The sequence below is a fragment of the Eulemur rufifrons genome, chromosome 28, assembly GCF_041146395.1.
Source record: "Eulemur rufifrons isolate Redbay chromosome 28, OSU_ERuf_1, whole genome shotgun sequence".
In the NCBI taxonomy this organism is placed as follows: Eukaryota; Metazoa; Chordata; class Mammalia; order Primates; family Lemuridae; genus Eulemur; species Eulemur rufifrons.
The window spans coordinates 23,214,032-23,234,671 of record NC_091010.1 but is presented as its reverse complement, the minus strand read 5'-3'; the positions used below and the strand labels follow the sequence as shown (position 1 = coordinate 23,234,671).

General features: G+C 36.4%; 1 protein-coding gene and 1 pseudogene across 2 annotated transcripts in view; one reads left to right on the top strand and one right to left on the bottom strand.

Moving 5' to 3' along the window:
- CCAR1 (cell division cycle and apoptosis regulator 1) overlaps positions 1-15,050 on the top strand; it is a 57,013-nt gene extending 41,963 nt beyond the window's left edge. For both annotated transcript variants that reach the window (XM_069460030.1, XM_069460031.1), the window contains exons 20-25: positions 10,625-10,707; positions 11,053-11,199; positions 11,981-12,101; positions 12,207-12,392; positions 13,391-13,596; positions 14,829-15,050. In XM_069460030.1, coding sequence (XP_069316131.1) covers positions 10,625-10,707; positions 11,053-11,199; positions 11,981-12,101; positions 12,207-12,392; positions 13,391-13,596; positions 14,829-14,888 — 803 coding nt within the window. In that variant the 3' untranslated portion in view covers positions 14,889-15,050. The remainder of the gene's footprint in view (positions 1-10,624; positions 10,708-11,052; positions 11,200-11,980; positions 12,102-12,206; positions 12,393-13,390; positions 13,597-14,828) is intronic.
- Positions 12,677-13,268, bottom strand: LOC138376534 (small ribosomal subunit protein uS8 pseudogene; annotated as a pseudogene).
- Positions 15,051-20,640: the final 5,590 nt, after the last annotated feature.

Here is a 20,640-nt window from a genome sequence, read left to right as displayed (position 1 = left end):
TAATAAATAGACTTTTACCAGGGGAGGTGATCTTCAAAATACTTTACAATAGATATCCTGAGTAATCATAGGTGTCAGCCATCAAGTACCTCTAAATATCATACCTGTTCTTCTCTGTGTAGATTTGGAGATTTTTTTTTTTAATTATCTTTTTCTGAGATATAAAATCATAAGTTTTTTTAGTTTGTATCTCTGGGGATTATTATTTAAGGTTATTTTGTTTACCTCTACATTTTACTCTCTCTACTGTATCATTTTTTCCTCCTTGATGAAAATATTCAAACATTTAAAAAGTTGGAATCCATATATATGCCATAATCCATCAACTTTGATTCAATAGTTGTTAATATTTGCCTTGTTTTCTCTGTGTTTGTGGTTTTCTGGTCCACTTAAAAGTATGAATTCTTCAACTTGCCTAGGAAAAAATATACACTTAAGTAACTGCAATTCTATAATCATACTTAAAAAAATTAACAATAGTGTCATAATAACATCTCAATATATGTAATATCTAATCTTATTTGCCATAATAACTCAGTAGTAATGTTTTACATAGACCAATTTTTTTCTCTTATCTCTATTACTTGCTTTGCTAATGAAGATTTAGCCCTTTTTATAGCCTTATTTTCTTTCCCCATCCTCATAATACTTTTTTAAAATAGTTGCTTTACTTATTAAGCAGTGTTCCCATTATTTTGTCTGTATCAGAGTATCCTAATTCTCAGCTATCAGTTGGTCTTGTCTTTTCTACTTTTATTCCCTTTGGTGCTGTTCTCATCCATTCTACTGGCTTTTAGATACTGTCCATAAACCAATAATACTCAAATATATATCTCAAGTCAGACCTCTCTCCCAGTATCCCATATCCAACTGTCTGCTGTACATTTCTACTTAGTTATCTGACATTTCAAAATCAACATCTCTACAATTGAACTCTTGTCCCTCTTTACCAAAAAGCAAACAAACAAATCCTCCACCCTTTGCCTATTCTACAGCTCCTTAGATGGCAACTGTATCTTTCTAGTTGATCAGGCTACTAAAACCCAGGAGTCATCTCTGACTCCTTTATTTGTGTCATAGCCTACTTTTAATCTATCAGGAAGTCATATTGGCTCTATTTTCAAAGCATAACTAGAATCAGGCCACTTTTCACCAGCTCCAGTGGTTTCACCCTAATCCAAGCCACATTATCTCTTTCCTGGATTATATTAGTAGCCTCCTAACTAGTTTCCCTGCTTCCTCGAACTTTGTCTAGTCAAGTCTCTTCTCAATACAATTGCAGTGATCTTTGTGAAATTTGGTTCATTTCATTCTTTTGTTCAGATTCTTCCAGTGGCTCCCTATTACTTAACTCATAGAAAAAGCTAAAGTGTTTACAGTGACCTACAAGACCTTACCACATCATGTCTCCAATTTCATCTTTTACCACTCTTCCCCTTGAACCCATCACATATGTTCCTGTGTTAGGAGGTTTTCATTGGCATTTCCTTCTGCCAGCAAATTCTTTCCTGGAGATCCGCTGTCCTTAACTTCTCACACTTAAAATCAGTGTTCAACTATCACTTTCTCAGTGAAGCCTGCTCTGCACCCCCTTCTATTTAAAACCACAGTCCTTCTGGAAAAAAAGCAATTTTAAGAAAACAAACAAACAAACAAAAAAACCCACAGTCCTCTGGCCTGCCCCACCCACCCCCAGTACACATTCCTAGTCTCTTTTTATCTTGCTTTATTTTTTTCCCCCAAACAACTAATAACCTATTCTACTATTTACCACTTACTTCTTTTTTGCTTATTGTCTGTCTACTCCCCACTTGTATAAAAGCTCTTATAGAAGAAAGAGATTTTTCTCTATGTTCTTTGCTAACGTATGTTCTAAGTCCCTGGAATGGTCTAAATATCTAAATAGGCTCTAAATATTTGTTGAATAAATATCATAATCTACAAAGCCAAATAGGGTGATAGGATTATAGTTCTTTTTTTGTTTGTTTCCTTGGTCTTTCCAATTGATGCTTGCTTATGCTTTGTCATGGTTTTTTCTTCATATTTTATATCTTATTGTCCTATTAAATTTCCTGGAGACTACTCTTTTTCCCCCCTTTTTAAAATCTATTTGTTTTTACCTCTTTACTATTTTTTTTTTTTTCTAAAAAGCCTAGATCTGAAGAGACTACTCTTTCTCCAATGGAAAATTGGAATTGGTTATTTTTAAAAAATGAAAATACAGTGCCAGTTAATGGCTCAAATGGTGTTGAAGCTTGTTAGTAATCAGAAGAGCAGATAATAAGATACTATTTTTTCCCTATCAAACTGATAAAAATTAAGTTTTCTAATAAGAAGTAACACAGTTCAACAAGAATAAAAAGAGGTGCACTTTCATCGCTCTTCTTGGAGCACCGTAAATTGTTATACCTTTTCTGGACAGAAATTTAGAAATGTGAATTAGCCATATCATTTAAAATAACATGGATGTATACTCCATAATTGTTTATAAAACAAAAAATTATAATCAATCTGAATATTCAGCAATAAGGAATTATTTAAATGTACTTCGATATAGCTGTGCAATTAAATTCTGTGCAGCCATTGGAAAAGATTTTTGAGAAGGATAATGACATAGAAAAAGACTATAAAGTAATTTTGGTAGAAGACACGTTCTTTTCTTTTCTTTCTCACTCTGTTGCCCAGGCTAGAGTGCCGTGGCGTCAGCCTAGCTCACAGCAACCTTAAACTCCTGGGCTCAAGAAATCCTTCTGCCTCAGCCTCCTGAGTAGCTGGGACTACAGGCATGCGCCACCATGCCTGGCTAATTTTTTCTATATATTTTTAGCTGTCTGTTTTTAGTAGAGATGGGGTCTTGCTCTTTCTCAGGCTGGTCTCGAACTCCTGACCTTGAGTGATCCACCTGCCTCGGCCTCCCAGAATGCTAGGATTACAGGCGTGAGCCACTGTGCCCGGCCAGAAGACTCATTCTATAGTTATTTAATATGGATAAATATATACCTGTAGGAAAAAAATAGAAGGATATGATCACTGCTATAATTTTCTGTACCGGGATTTATTTATTTTAACTTTAAAAAGTTATTTCAGAAATAGTAAGTTTCAGAAGACAAGGATGTGTAATTTCCCCAGTTATTCAACATAGTACTGGAAGTTCTAGCTGGAGCAATCAGACAAGAGAAAAATAAAGGGCATCCATGTTGGAAAGGGAAGAAGTCAGTTTATCCTTATTTGCAAGATGATACAATCTTCTATCTAGAGAATCCTAAAGACTCCACAAAAAAACCATTAGAACTGATTGCAGGATACAAAATCAACATTAAAAAATCAGCATTTTTTTATATGCCAACAGCAAACAATATGAAAAAGAAACTCAGAAAATAATCTCACTTACAATACCTACAAATAAAATAAAATATCTAGGAATAAACTTAACCAAAGACGTGAGAGGTCTCTACAATATAAACTATAAAATACTGATAAAGTAAAAGTCATTGGAAATCAAGGAGCAGGAAGTGGGACAAAAACCTACCTAATGGGTTTAGTGAACAACATTTGGGTGATGAGCACACTAATAGCCCTGACTCAAGCATTACAAAAACTATGCATGTAGTAAAAACATTTGTATCCCCTTAATATTTTGAAATTAAAAAATAAAATATTGATGAAAGTAATTGAAGAGGATACATAAATATGGAAAGATATTCCATGTTCATGGATTGGAAGAATCAATATTGTTAAAATGTTCTAAAGAAACTACAGATTCAGTGCAATCCCCCTCAAAATACCAATGACATTCTTCACAGAAATAGAAAAAATAATCCTAAAATTTATGTGAACCAGAAAAGACGCAGAATAGCAAAAACCATCCTGAACAAGAAGAACAAAACCTGAAGGAATCACACTACCTAACTTCAAATTATACTACAGAGCTATAGTAATGAAAAGAGAATGGTACTGGCATAAAAATGGATAAATAGACTAATGGAACAAAATAGAGAACCCAGAAAAAAAATTTACACCTCTGTAGTTAGGTTATCTTTGACAAAGGTGCCAAGAACATGCAGTGAGGAAAGAACAGTCTGTTCAATAAATGGTGCTGGGAAAACGGACTATCCATATCGAGAAGAATGAAACTAGACCCTTATCTCTTGCCACATATAAAAATCAAATCAAAATGGATTAAAATCTTAAATCTAAGACCTGAAACTATGAAACTAAAAGAAAACATTGGAAAATGCTTCAGGACATTGATCTGGGCAAGGATTTCTTGAGTAGTACCCCCAAATCACAGTCAACCAAAGCAAAGTTGTATAACATCAAGCTAAAAAGCTTTTGTACAGCAAAGGAAACAGTCAACAAGGTAAAGAGACAACCCAATGAATGGGAGGAAATATTTGCAAACTACCCATCTGCCAAGGGATGAATAACTACAATATGTAAGGACTTCCAACCACTATAGGAGAAAGTCATATTATCCTGTTAAAACATTGGAAAAGAATCTGAATAGACATTTATCAAAGAAGACATACAAACAGCAAACAGGTATATGAAAAAAAGCTCAACATCAGTTATCAGAGAAATAGAAATCAGGACTATAATGAGATACCATCTCACCCCAGTTAAAATGGGGTTTTCTTTGTTTGTTTGAGACAGGGTCTCATTCACCATAGCAACCTCAAACTCCTGGGCACCAGCAATCCAGCTGTCTCAGCCTCCTGAGGATCTGAGACTACAGGCATGTGCCACCATACTGGCTGATTTTTCTGTTATCTTGTAGATACAGAGTCTCACTCATGCTTAGGCTGTTTTTATCAAAAAGACAGGCAGTAACAAATGCTGGTGAAGATGTGGAGAATGGGGAACCTTTGTACACTGTTACAGGGAATGTGAATTAGTGCAACCACTGTTGAGAACAGTATTTAGGTTCCTCAGAAAACTAAAAATGGAACATGACTTAGCAATCCCACTGCTAGGTATATATCTAAAAGAAAAGAAACCAGTGTATCAAAAATATCTGCACTCCCATGTTTATTGTAACACTATTCACAATAGCTAATATTTGGAATCAACCTAAGTCTCCACCCGCAGATGTATAGATAAAGAAATTGTGGTGCATATTTATAAGGGAATATTATATAGCCATAAAAATGAGATCCTGACATTTGCAATAAAATGGCTGGAACTGGCGAACATTATGTTAAGTGAAATAAGCCCAGGACAGAAAGACAAATCTCATGTGTTCTAACTTATATATGGGAGCTAAATGTTAAAACAATTTGATCTCATGGAGACAGAGAATAGAAAGATGGTTACCAGAGGCTGGGAAGGGTAGCAGAGAGAGGAGGATAAACTGTGGGTGGTTAATGAGTACAAAAATAGATAGAATGAACAATATTTGATAGCACTACAAAGTAACTATAATCAACAATAAGTTAGGGTATACTTTAACTGATAGAGTAGAATTTGAATGTTCCTAACACAAATGATAAATGCTTGAGGATACCCCAATTACCCTGATTTGATTAATACGCATTGTATGTCTGTATCAAAGCATCATGTGTACCTTGTAAATATATAAAACGATTATGTACCCATAATATTTAAAAATAAAAAATTTAAAAATATATACATGTTTCAGAGAGACAAAGCTTTATAAGTGACAGTTTTCAAGATAAATACTCAAAGTGTGTTACAACTATAAGATGTGAGTAAATGGGAGAAAAAAGAATTTAACGTTTGTGTAGTATATCGTAGACTCTTGACAAAAACTGTACTTAACCCTCATGATTTTACCCAGAGGCTAATATTTTCTGCATTTTATGATTGAGGAAATTAAAGCTTATAGTGATAAATGAAAGTCTCCTAGATAATAAAACTTTGAAGTGTCTGAGCCATTCTGTACTATATTATATATATAAAAGTAATTAGGTTGTGGGACACGTTCTGTTTTTTTAAAAAACAGTTTATTGAGGTACCAATATCACAAAACTCACTGATTTTAAATGTACATTTTAATAATTCTTAGTAACTTTATAGAATTAAACTATCACCACAATCCAGTTTTACAACATTTGCCTATTTCCTTTTTAAATAATGTCTTTATTGAGCTACAATTCACACATCCATATAATTAACCCCTTTAAAACTGTAGGCAGGCCAGGCGCGGTGGCTCACGCCTGTAATCCTAGCACTCTGGGAAGCCGAGGCGGGTGCATCGCTCGAGGTCAGGAGTTCGGGACCATCCTGAGTAAGAGTGAGACCCCCGTCTCTACTAAAAATAGAAAGAAATTATCTGGCCAACTAAAAATATATATAGATAAAAATTAGCCGGGCGTAGTGGCGCATGCCTGTGGTCCCAGCTACTCGGGAGGCTAAGGCAGGAGGATCGCTTAAGCCCAGGAGTTTGAGGTTGCTGTGAGCTAGGCTGATGCCACGGCACGCACTCTAGCCTGGGCAACAAAGCGACACTTTGTCTCAAAAAAAAAAAAAAAAGAAAGAAAATGTAGGCATACTTTGTTTCATTCAGTTGGACTTTATTGCACTTCAAAGGTAACTTTTTTACAAATTGAAGGTTTGTGGCAACCCAGCACCAAGTCTGTCAAGTGCCATTTTTCCAACTGCATATACCTACTTTGTGGTCTCTGTGTCATGTTTTGGTAATTGTAATATTTCCAAGTTAGTATTATTATATCTGTTTTAGTGATCTGAGGTCAATGCCATGGCGGGGGGTGGTGGCTCATGCCTGTAATCCTAGCACTTTGGGAGGCTGAGGCAGAAGGATCACTTGAGGCCAGGAGTTCAAGACCAGCCTAGGCAACATAGCAAAACCCTCTCTCTAGTGATCTGTGATCAGTGATCTTAGATATCACTGATTGTTTTAAGGCAACATAAACCATGCCCATAGAAGATGGCAAACTTAATAAATGTTGTTTGTGTTCTGATTGCTCCACTATCCAGCTCTTATCCAGTCTCTCCCCGTCTCCTTGGGCCTCCCTATCCCCTGAGAGAAAACAATATTGAAATTAGGCCAGTTAATAACCCTACAATGGCCTGTAAGTGTTCAAGTGTAAAAAGAGGCACATCTCTCACTTTAAATCAAAAGGTAGAAATGATTAAGGGTAGTGAAGAAGGAGTGTCAAAAGCTGAGATAGGCCAGAAGCTAAACCGCTTGTGACAGTTAGCTCCGCAGGTCCTTTGATGGTGAGTTGTGAATTCAAGTAAAAGTTCTTAAAGGAAATTAAAAGTGCTATTCCAGTGAACACAAGTGATAGGAAAGCAAAACAGCCTTATTGCTAATACGGAGAAACTTTAAGCAGTCTGGATAGAAGAACAAACCAGCAACAACATTCCCTTAAGCCAAAGCCTAGTCCATAGCAAGTTCCTAACTCTCTTCAATTGTCTGAAGGCAAGAGAGGTGAGGAAGCTGCTAAAGAAAAGTTTGAAGATAGCAGAGGTGGGTTCATAAGGTTTAAGGAAAGAGGCTATCTCTATAATGTAAAAGTGCAAGACGAATCAGCAAGTGCTGATATAGAAACTGCTATGTGTTATCCAGAAGATCTAGCTAAGATAATATTTGAAGGTAGCTACAGTAAACAACAGACTTTCTCAGTAGTTGAAACAGCCTTCTAATTGGAAGAAGATGCCATCTAGGACTTTCATAGCTAGAGAGAAGTCAATGAATGCCTGGTTTCAAAGGACAAAAGCCGGCTTTCTTAATTAGGGGTTAATGCAGCTGGTGACTTAAGCTGAAGCCAGTGCTCATTGACCATTCTGAAGATCTTAGGGCCCTTATGAATTATGCTAAAGAATTATGCCTGTGCTCTATAAATGGAGTAGCAAAGCCTGGATGACAGCACATCTGTTTATAGGCTAATCTACTGAACATTTAAAACCTACTACTGAAGGAAAAGGATTCCTTTCAATATATTACTGCTCATTGACAATGCACCTCGTCCCTCAAGAACACCAATGGAGATATGCTAGGAGATTAATGTTTTCATGCCTTCTAACACAACATGCATTCTGCAGTCCATGGATCAAGGAGTCAAAATGACTTTCTAGTCTTTTTATTTGAGAAATACATTTTGTAAGACTATGTACTCCTGTAGATAGTGATTCTTCTGATGGACCTGGGAAAAGTGCATTGAAAACCTTCTGGGAAGGATTCACCATTCTAGATGCCATTAGGAACATTCTGTCTTTGTGTTACTCTGTCCAAAAATTCCTTTCTTACAAGGACATCAGTCATTGTATTAGAGCCTACCCTTAAGACTTCATTTTAACTTAATTACCTCTGAATAGACCCTATTTCCAAGTACAGTGATATTCTAAGATACTGGAGGTTAGGACTTCCAACATATGAATTTTAGGAGATGCAATTCAACCCATAACAGATGAAATCTTTTTATAATAGCACTTGTTTTTTTGTTTTTTGAGACAAGGTCAACTGTTGCCCATGCTGGAGTACAGTGGCTTCATCATAGCTTACTACAACCTCAAACTCCTGGGTTCAAGTGATCCTCCTTCCTCAGCCTCCCAAGTAGCTGGTACTATAGGCATGTACCACCATGCCCAGCTCATTTTTCTATTTTTTCTAGAGATGGGATCTCTCTCTTACCCATGCTCGTCTTGAACTCCTGGCCTCAAGAGATCCTCTTGCCTCAGCCTCCCAAAGTGGTCGGATTACAGGCATGAGCCGCTGTGCCCAGCCTATGTTAACTTTATAACAAGCTAGTGATTGTGGTTGTATAGAGGGTGATGGCTGAGGTCTTAGAGAACTAGCTAGCCAGAAGACAGGTAAGAGATGGAAGTTGATTTTTTGCCAGCCAGTTTTTGCGTCTTTTGAATTTTGCACAAAGTTCATTACAGTCCAGCATATGTATTAATAACAGAGGCCAGGTGTGGTGGTTTATGCCTGTAATCCCAGCACTCTGGGAGGCCAAGGAGGGAGGATTGCCTGAGGTCAGTAGTTTGAGTCCAGCCTGAACAAGAGCCAGACCCCATCTCTACTAAAAATTTTAAAAAATTAGCGGGGTGTGGTGGCACACACCTGTAGTCCCAGCTACAGCTACTCAGGAGGGTGAGGCAGGATGATTGCTTGAGCCCAGGAATTTGAGGTTGCAGTGAACTATTATGACACCACTGCACTCTAGCCAGGGCGAAAGAGCGAGAATCTATCTTTAAATAGTAAAAATGATAACAAAATTTTCTAATTTAGAAAATAAAATTAGTGTCATGACTTTCGTATCACTCAAGTATTTTATTTTATATATTTTTGGAGACAGAGTCTCACTCTTGCCTGGGCTAGAGTGCTGTGGCGTCAGCGTAGCTCACAGCAACCTCAAACTCCTGGGCTCAGGCGATCCTCCTGCCTCAGCCTCCCGGGTAGCTGGGACTATAGGCATGCGCCACCATGCCCGACTAATTTTTTCTATTTTTAGTTGTTTGGCTAATTTCTTTCTATTTTTTTAGTATAGATGGGGTCTCACTGTTGCTCAGGCTGGTCTAAACTCCTGAGCTCAAGCAATCCTCCTGCCTTGGCCTCCCAGAGTGCTAGGATTACAAGCATGAGCCACTGCACCTGGCCGCACTCAAGTATTTTTGATAGTTGAATTTTATTAAGACTATAACAGTATACATTTGGAATCATATTCCACAATTATGGATTTTCCTTACTAGATTTTTTCTTTTTTTTCTTAATAAATTATCTCAGTATCCATCTTTTATCATGGGACACATTGTCAGTTTCAGCAAATCTAGATATTAACACTATTAGAGGCTGGGTGCGGTGGCTCATGTCTGTAATCCTAGCACTCTGAGAGGCTGAGGTGGGAGCATGGCTTGAGCTCCGGAGTTCAGGACCAGCCTGAGCAAGACCAAAGACCCCGCCTCTACTAAAAACAGAAAAAATTAGCTGGGCGTGGCGGCATGCACAGGCAACAGAGTGAGATTCTGTCTCAAAAAAAAAAAAAAACCAAAAAACAAACAAACACTATTAGATCTTCTTAATTACTTCAAGAACATCTCGATTTTTCCTGTAGTGTTACTTTAAAATAATCTATCTGCAGTTAGCTTTAGTATGCTGGCCGTTTCTCCTTTTGGCTTTTAGAAAAATATGCTTTACCCCATTTGTTTTATTTAAATTTTTCCTGTAGTTTTCAATTTTGTGCATAAAATTAATTCATTTTTTGGAAAATGTTCAAGTATTTATGGAAATAAGTTCTTTTAGTTGATTCAATAAAGTCATCTCTATGTAATCTCTTTTTAAATTCCTTATTTATAATTGTTGTTTATGATCCAAAGTATTTTTATTCATATAATATTTCTTTGCTATTTTGTCATTTGAAAACTGTTCTGTAATGGGATAGTAGTTCTGGTTTCTACAGTCGTTGAAAATATATGGGGTTTTTTTGTTTTTTAAGAGATGAAGTCTTAATATGTTGTCCAGGCTGGAGTGCAGTGGCTATTCACAGGCATGGTCGTAGCACACTGCAGCCTCAAACTCCTGGCTTCAGGCAATTCTCCTGCCTCTGCTTTCTGAGGGATTACAGGTGTGTGCCTCTGTGCCCAACTTGAAAATATCTGTATTTATGAGTTTTTTGCTGCTGTTATATTTATTTTACAGATAGGGATGAGGAAGAAATGAACAAGCGAGATGATAAAAGAGATATCAACAGGTACTGCAAGGAGAGGCCATCTAAAGATAAGGTATTTACTCAATGCTGTATTCTTTATAATGTGATGATTCCTGTATCTTACATATTCTAAACTGATTGAAAGTAACAGTCATGAAGTTTAGTAATACTTTGCATATCTATATATTACCATTAAGTAAAATTCATTCAGTTGTTTTTTGATATTTGTGGCTGTCAGGTAACCAGTATATCTGATTCTTTTCTCCTGTATTCGTATACAAAATCAACTCATTTTAGCTAGGATGGGCAAAAGTCTTTTCAGATTATTGTTATTAGATGGAAACAGTCCCACTTTCTCACTTTTCAGGGACGAAAAAAGAATTGTATAGTATGTCTTCTACTTCTGCATTTTCTTTAGGAAAAAGAGAAGACTCAGATGATCACAATTAACAGGGATCTGTTAATGGCTTTTGTTTATTTTGATCAAAGTCATTGTGGTTACCTTCTTGAAAAGGATTTGGAAGAAATACTTTATACTCTTGGACTACATCTTTCTCGGGCTCAGGTAATTTATCTTGTTAATACTTAATATGAAATCATTTTTTAGTGACTTTTTAAAAAGTTACCTTTTCAAAAGAAAACATATTAATGTATTTACTTCTATAGATTGGTGCTTATCTTTCCTTTTAATCTCTACTGACTTTTTGATGTATAAAAGCAATACAATGCATGCTGATTGTAAAACAGTCAAGCAATACTGGAATGTATACAGTCCCTTCTCCCCGTTCCTCTAGTTCTATTCCTTGGAGCTAATATACAACCTTATAGTTCTCAGATACATATGATAGTTCCATTTTTATAAACAAGACATGAAATCATTCTGTACATATTGATTGGCACCTTTTTTCATTCAACAATATATTATAGTCTTTCTACCATGAAAATAGAGATCTACCTCATTCTTTTTATAGCTGCATAGTATCTCATTATATAGATGTATCATAATTGATTTAACTAGTCCCTATTGCTGGTAGTTTCCATTTCTTGGAATTACAAGCTAAGCTGTAATAAACATTCTTTTTAGATATATTTTAATGCATGTGTTAGAATTTCCATCAATGTTTTTCTTTTTAACAATGAATTTTTTTTCAAATAATAATTTGAAACTTAGATTTATAGGGAAGACACTTAAAAAGCATAACTGCTCTAATTGAATGGGAGTGGATACTTGAGAAAACAAGTTTTCATGGATGTTCATTATAGGTGAAAATTAGAACACAGTTGTTCTAGGATAATCAGATAACGTATTTTCATCTTTTTAATTTGTTTACTTACTTGCATATAAGGTAAAGAAGCTTCTTAATAAAGTAGTGCTCCGTGAATCTTGCTTTTACCGGAAATTAACAGATACCTCAAAAGATGAAGAAAACCACGAAGAGTCTGAATCATTGTTGGAAGATATGCTAGGTTTGAGTGCATTATTTTAATATCTTGCTTTTTTATAACTATATTAATTAGGTTATTAAGGTAAATAGATTACTAAAACATGGAATCTTTTATACTATGTTCTAGGAAACAGGTTATTACTTCCTACACCAACAGTAAAACAGGAATCAAAGGATGTAGAAGAAAATGTTGGCCTCATTGTGTATAATGGTGCAATGGTAGATGTAGGAAGCCTCTTGCAAAAATTGGAAAAAAGTGAAAAAGTAAGAGCTGAAGTAGAACAGAAGCTGCAGTTACTAGAAGAAAAAACAGGTAAAGGATGGCATTGATTAATGTTAATACTTTCAGCACCCTGCTAGGGTATATATAAATGAGTATATACACATGACATACTTACACCCATGCATATACATACCATGCATTTTAGTTGGGGCACATATGTAACTTTACTTTTGATTTTTTTCTGTTTTAGCTTATAAAATTGCGTAGCTTTATATGAATCTTTAGCCCTTCATGTACATCTTCACATTTATTTGTTATTTTATTCTTTCCATCCTCCTCTAGTTCCACATAGTTTTTACCTGTTTTTACTTTCTTTAGCCTATACCATCATCTAAGAATGGAACCTGGGTTTAGAAATACTAGTTAAAATTTAAATTAAATGAGTATTACAGTGTGCTTTATAACTAATGAAATCGACATTTATGGTTATTTTATGTAATTGTATCAGCTTCTTATTTTCATAGCTTAAGCATTTTTTTTTTCCATTGAGGCATTTTATTTGCAAGTATGTATTACATCCCCAGAAAAAGAATCCCAGGATTTTCCCTTCTCTGTGTTTTCATTTTCTTCATGATTCATAATGGCAGCTGAGGGTGGTCAGTGCAACAAAACCATACGGATGGGATAGAACAGATTATTCTGCCATTTTTCTAGATGTTTGACTTGCACATCAAATCTGGGGCTGGTCACTCCACATTTGTTTCACCTGTCTGTGAGGGTCACAACAATTTTCCCAGCTGTGTGATCATCAGTGATTTCAAATTCACCAGTGTACCAATGTAACCAGGCTTCATTATTGCAGTTAGAAACCAGAGGATGACTTTGGAGCACAGTCTAATACAAACCTGGTATTTGCCTCTTTTCAGCATTGTTGATGCTCTTGAGAGCATCATTCAGGGCATTCATGCACACGGAAAGAGGACAGGAGGAGCAAGCGCTCCATGGCTTAAATATTTTTAACCTCAAAGTTAAAATGGAAATTTTAGGGAATAACATGGTGAACTTTGGATTTTTTTTTTTTTTAACAGATGAAGATGAAAAAACTATATTAAACTTGGAGAATTCCAACAAAAGCCTCTCTGGTGAACTGAGAGAAGTTAAAAAGGACCTTAGTCAGTTACAAGAAAACTTAAAGATTTCAGAAAACATGAATTTGCAATTTGAAAACCAACTGAATAAGACAATCAGAAACTTATCTACAGTAATGGATGAAATCCACATTGTTCTCAAGAAGGTTAGAAATTTTGTACTTTCAATAGTTTTATGTTATTTTGTTTTTTAAAATCTATTTGTGGCATTCTTTTTTTTTTTTTCTTTTTTTGAGACAGTCTCACTCTGTTGCCCGGGCTAGACTACCGTGGCATCAGCTTAGCTCACAGCAATCTCAAACTCCTGGGCTCAAGCAATCCTACTGCCTCAGCCTCCCGAGTAGCTGGGACTACAGGCATGTGCCACCATGCCTGGATAATTTTTTCTATATATTTTTAGTTGTCCGGCTAATTTTTTTCTATTTTTTTAGTAGAGACGAGGGTCTCGCTCTTGCTCAGGCTGGTCTCGAACTCCTGACCTCGAGTGATCCACCCGCCTCGCCTCCCAGAATGCTAGGATTACAGGTGTGAGCCACCACGCCCGGCCTATTTGTGGTATTCTTTAATGTATTTTAATGTTGTTAAGCTCTTAGTGATTTTTCAAAAAGCAAATAATGGTGCATTTGTCCTTCAAGACATTAGTCAAAAGTAATGCCCATCCTAGCACTCTGGGAGGCTGAGAGGCGGGTAGATCATTTGAGCTCAGAAGTTCGAGACCAGCCTGTGCAAGAGTGAGACTTCCGTCTCTACTAAAAAAAAAATAGAAAGAAATTAGCTGTACAACTAAAAATATATGGAAAAAATTAGCCGAGCGTGGTGGCGCATGCCTGTAGTCCCAGCTACTCGGGAGGCTGAGGCAGTAGGATTGCTTGAGCCCAGGAGTTTGAAGTTGCTGTGAGCTAGGCTGATGCTACGGCACTCTAGCCCAGGCAACAGAGCGAGACTCTGTCTTAAAAAAAAAAAAAAAAAGGTGATGCCCAAAAGATTATGTCTTCCTAAAACTGAATGTCAACATGATTAATGTGTACAAACTTCTTAAAGCAAATTTTATTTGTCTTAATATTTCTTTCTATACTGGAGAGTAGATTTGAACTTCTGGAAGATAAAATCATTCACTTCTTTTTTAAACCCATTTATTTTTGGGCAGAAATTGAAGGAAACTCTTTGGCAACAAGACATTAAAATTAATTTATTATTTCATTTGTGGAATTGAGTTGTAAAGGCAAAAAAAGAAAAAAAATAAATAAATAAAATTAATTTATTAGTATTTATAACTAGGAAAAAAACCTAATAACTGAATGGCATTGTAAGCTACTTTCAGAGTAACTTTTAAGGGAATGTAATAAAATGTACTTTTTTCTTGTATATTGTTTTACAGGATAATGTAAAGAATGAAGACAAAGATCAGAAATCCAAGGAAAATGGTGCAAGTGTATGATAAAAATTCATGTACTGATGAGGAATGGTGTTAAATAATGTAATATATAAAATCATGATATAAGAATGTTTGAAGGTGATGCATGTTTGATTTTAGTAGTATAAATACCTGTTAGTTCAAATGATGTATAAAGTTTTATGAATGTGAGTCTTTGCTTTTGAAAATTGCTTGTAATTCCTAGCATTCAAATTATTAAACACTCCTTGAGTGAAATAATTTTGCATTGCAAAATGTTTTAGGATGAACTTTGTTATAGTTTCAACCCCAATAAAGTTCATCAATTTAATTGACAGTAGCAGTAGTATTTAATTACCAAATATCTTTTATTAAAATGCCTAGAAAATTTTGTTTATAGAATTATCATTATTATGTTTTTGATTTTTGCAAGTTTTTTGAACTACAAAGTTTTTTACTCATCACCAAAAATTTCCCCCAATTATAAGTCTCTGAAAGCATTCATTAAGAATTCAGTTCATCCAAAAGAAAATATATCAAAAACTAAGAAAGCAATAGAGAACTAGTATTTTTATTGTATACCTTAGGCTTTACATAAAATTAATTGTCCTGATGTTAATGTTACCGCACTCAGTTAATTTTCCTACCTTCCCAGAATAGCACCTATGTTGCTTTTAATTTTGAGGGTTTTTAAAAAATGCAGTATATGTCAAATGTACAGTTTAGTACCAAGCCAGTAGGTGTCAGTATGATGCCTTAAGTCTTCTTTAATTAAAAATAATTTTTTTAAATTAATCTGTGGGTGTACTTCCTTTAGGATTTTAGTGAATATTTAAGAGTTGATTTAACTATTTAGTGAAAAGGTAGGAAATGTGATATACTCTAAAACAGTGGTTATCAACAGAGGGTGAATTTATCCCTCAGAGAACATTTGGCAATGTCTGGAGAGGTTTTTTTGGTTCAAAACTGGGTGAGTGCTGCTGGCATTTAGTTGGTAGAGGCCAAAGATGTTACTAAGCATCCTGTGTTGCATTGGACAGCCCCTACAACAAGGAATTATCCAGCTGAAAATGTCAACAGTGCCCAGGTTGAGAAACCCTGCTCTAAAGGAATATAAAGTTAAATGACATTTTGTCTTTCAAGTTATACTAGTAGAAAGTTAATGGAGTCTATAACAGATGATTAGGTTTTTTGTATTTAAATAACACTTACTGGATGTTTCACTGTCATAAAAATAGATGCCATATTAGAGTTTATTTTATTTCATTTTGTTTTACTTTATTTTGTTAGAATAATGGCCAGGTATTCCAAATAGATGAATATGAGAATGTAAAGTGCCATGTTACATGTGACTTAAGCTAAATGGAATCCACATGGCTCTTAATAAGAAATAGATTAAAATACCTCAAATTCCTTCAGACTAATTTTTGTCTTAAGTTGCTGTTTCTATTCTTATAGCTCTTTAAACTTCTCCAAAGTCAGAGTATGGATTGATCCATAATTATACAGTTACTGTGTAAATGTTTCTTTGTCTTTAAGGTGAGATGAAACATTATAGAGTTGTTGGAATGTACTTTTCCTCAAAGGAAAAATTTGAAGATACACTTCTAACTAAAAGACAGTAATGATAGAGTTACTTAAAAGAGTTTGTTTTTCAATGAAAAAAGATCATATAAGGCCACGTCAGGCTTTTTTTCTCCTACATAAATTTAAATAAGAATAAAATTGGGACGATGGAAAAAAAGACAAAATCATTCCATTATATTGTTACTTAGAGGTATATTTCTTACAAAATAGTTTCATTGGAAGTAGCAATTGACATTACTAAGCAAGGGAAAAAAATAAGTCACATACAGAAAAATTGGTTTTAGAGGAAATGAGGGGAGAACCTGTTTTGCCTTCCCTATTTTGGATATTTATTTAGAAGTAAAAGTACAATCTCTTCTTCTGTCATTGACCAGGCCAAAAACTTTAATTAGATGATAAACTAGGGCTGGGCATGATGGCTCATACCTGTAATCCTAGCACTCTGGAGGCCAAGGTGGAAGAGTAGCTTGAGTTCCTCAGGAGTTCAAGACCAGCCTGAGCAAGAGCAAGACCCTGTCTCTACTAAAAATAGAAAAAATTAGCTGGGCATCGTTTGAGGTTGCTGTGAGCTAGGCTGACCCATGGCATTCTAGCCTGGCAACAGAGCAAGATTCTGTCTCAAAAGAAAAAAAGATAATAAACTAGGTCAGTGATAACATTTTATTTTCCTACCGTTTTTATGTTGTGGATGCCTGTTTTTATATTTATACATATATATGTATATATGTATTTTTTTTTTTTTCTTTTTTTTAATTCCTCCCTTCTCACTTTGTTGCCCAGGCTGCTGGAGTTCAGTGACATGATCATAGCTCACTGTAGCCTTGAACTCCTGGGCTCAAGAGATCCTTCTGCCTTAGCGTCCCAAGTAGCTGGGACTTACAGGTGTGTGCCACCACTCTTGGCTAATTTTTAAATTTTTTGTAGAGATGAAGTCTCACTATGTTGCCCAGGCTGGACTCAAACTCATGGCCTGAAGTGATCCTTCTGCCTCGGCCTCCCAAAGTGGTGGGATTATAGATAGGCATGCACCACTGTGCCCAGCTGACATAAATTATATACTTAGTTTTTCTTGTGTGTTTGGAGGCATGTTATGAGAGTAAGATGAGGTGCTATTTCAGTCCCATTAATGGTAGAATCTGAATGTGATTATTTTATGCGTAATCTGAAACAGTGGTTCTCAAACCATTATGTATCTGAATCATCTGGAAGGCTTGTTAAAACACAGATTGCTGGGCTCCACTCCCACATTTTGTGATTTAGAGGTCTGGGTTAGGGCCTAAGAATTCGAGCTTTTTCTGTTTTTTTTTAAAGATGAGATCTTGCTGTGTTGCCTAGGCTGCACTTGAACTTTTGGTCTAAAGCTATCCTCCTGCATCAGCTTTCTGAGTAGCTGAGACTACAGGTAGGAGCCACAATACCTGGCAAGAATTTGCTTTTTTTTTTTAAGAATTTGCATTTCTGGCCGGGCGCGGTGGCTCACGCCTGTAATCCTAGCACTCTGGGAGGCCGAGGCGGGTGGATCGCTCGAGGTCAGGAGTTCGAGACCAGCCTGAGCAAGAGCGAGACCCCGTCTCTACTAAAAATAGAAAGAAATTATATGGACAACTAAAATATATATATACAAAAAATTAGCCGGGCATGGTGGCGCATGCCTGTAGTCCCAGCTACTCGGGAGGCTGAGGCAGGAGGATCGCTTGAGCCCAGGAGTTTGAGGTTGCTGTGAGCTAGGCTGAAGCCACGGCACTCACTCTAGCCCGGGCAACAGAGTGAGACTCTGTCTCAAAAAAAAAAAAAAAAAAAAAAAAAAAAGAATTTGCATTTCTTACCCCGCCCCCTCCCCAGGAGGAAAAGGTTAGCTTTATTTCATAGAACCAGGATAAATCACTAAGGAAGAAACAGGCAGTGCCAAGAGTAAAACTCAAGTCACTTGACAGCACTATGGAAAATCTACACATTCCTAAAATAGAGATCTTCTAAAGAACTAGTTAAAATATTCCTTAATTTGTGAATATAAGTGAGTCTAACAGTTGCATAGGTCAGTCTGAAAGATGTCACTAACCTGGTGACTAACTGCCATGAGGACCACAGCCAGGGAATAAGGTCATCCGTTACTCTTTGAGGACTCTAGCACACAATTTGCATTTCTAACAAGTTCCCAGGTACTGCTGCTGTTGCTGGTCTAGAGGAACACAGTTTGGAGAACCTCCAAACTAAGGTATTCACAGAAAGCAAGTTTCCCTACTTAAAACGAGAAGAAAACTGGGAGAAGGGTAAGCTGTTTTGGAGATCCTAACTCTGAGCCATTTGGGCTTTTTCTCTAGGGGCAAAAATAAACTATAGTTGACACTGAAATACTTATTGACTTAATGAATGCAAGTCTAGGAACCTGCAGGTAATCACTTTGAAAAGCTAATTTGTGATAGTTGCTTTACAGAAAGGGTCACAACTTTTTAATCAACCAGATTAAATAAGCTGGGAAAAAGATTCATATTTTCTTTATTTCATAGTTTTATTTTTTTGTTTTTGGGGAGTATTTTTGAGACAGAGTCTCACTCTGTTACATGGGTTAGAGTGCACTGATGTCATCATAGCTCACTGCAACCTCTAATTCCCAGGCTCATGTGATCCTTCTGGTTTAGCCTTTTGAGTAGCTGGGACTACAGGTTCGAGCCACCACACCCAGCTAATTTTTTTATTTTTCTGTAGAGAAAAGGGGTCTTGCTATTGCCCAGGCTGGTCTCAAACTCCTGGCCTCAAGCAGTCCTCCCACCTTGGCCTACCAAAGTGCTGGGCTGATTATAGGCATGAGCCATCACAACCAGCCCTAGGGTTTTGTTTTTGTTTTTTAATTTTTCTTTTTTCACTCCTCACCCTCAAGCTGATATGATTATATAATTCCTTTTTGTGGTTTCAAATTATAAACATGGTCTAATTAATGTGAAGTGTCTGTCTGGTCAGTGTAGTCCCTACCTTACCCTGTCAGGTGGATAACAAAGTAGGATGCTGAGACATAATTTGTTAAGTTGGTAAGTGCTTGGTTGGGAGATTAGGTAGGTGGTGAGGCTAAACTGTCTAAGCTGACTTGAGCAAGAACACTAGAGTAGGTTGCTAGGGCAAAGAGGAAAAAAAAATTAAGAATTGAGATGGTCAGCAGGGGAATAGGTAAGCAATAGGCAATGAAGCGTTGTTTCAACAAGGGAGAGATCAAGAAAATGGCAAGGCAGGTATTGGGTAGATGTCAGAAGCAGTAATGGGGGGGATCTGTTGAAAAGATGGGAGTGAGTTTAGGCAAAGGCTTTCAATTCCAGGTTCTCTGTGCATCCCCAGCCAGGGGTTAGTCATCTGCCTGACTCTTAAAGGGACCTAACCTTCAAGCAGTGACTTTATGCTCTATGAAGCCATAACTGAAAAGACTGTTCTTTCCTTGGGGCAAAAGGGAAACTTCCATGACCAGTTAGGCCCGTGGATAGAAATTGCTTTAAATGAGCAAGGTAAAATTTGAGAGAAACTTAATTTGGCTAAATTAGATATGTTCCTGGGATGTTGCTCTATGGAGTATTTGTCTTTCTAGGTTCTAGAAATATCTACTCAGTTATTTATGTTCAGGGGGTAGATATATGCATATTCTATCCTGAGAACTTTCCCTTTGTAATTGAAAATAAATTTTTAAGGTTCAGTTTCTAAAAATTAAACATACCTTTAAGGCCAGGCAAGGTGGCTCACGCCTGTAATCCTAGCACACTGGGAGGCAGAGGCAGAAGGATTACTTGAGCACCTGGAGTTGGAGACCAGCCTGAGCAAGAGTGAGACTCCATCTCTACTAAAAATAGAAAAAATTAGTCAGGCCTGGTGTTGCACATTTGTGGTACCAGCTACTTCGGAGGCTGAGGCAAGAGGATCTCTTGAGCCCAGGAGTTTGAGGTTGCTGTGAGCTAGGCTGACACCATGACACTCCAGCCTAGGCAACAGAGGGAGACTCGTCTAAAAAATAAAATGAAATGAACGTACCTTTAAATAGAAACCCTCAAATTTGTCATTTAATTTTACCTTCTTTAGGAATATGCGGGGTGGGAAATAATTTCTTGAAATTAGTATGATCTTTGGAACCTCATACCAGCAGAATGTCATGCCAAAACCAAAAGTTTCCATATATTTTATTAATAGTGTCTCAGGCAAAAATTATGCCAAAGGTGCTTCTACCACCTCATTC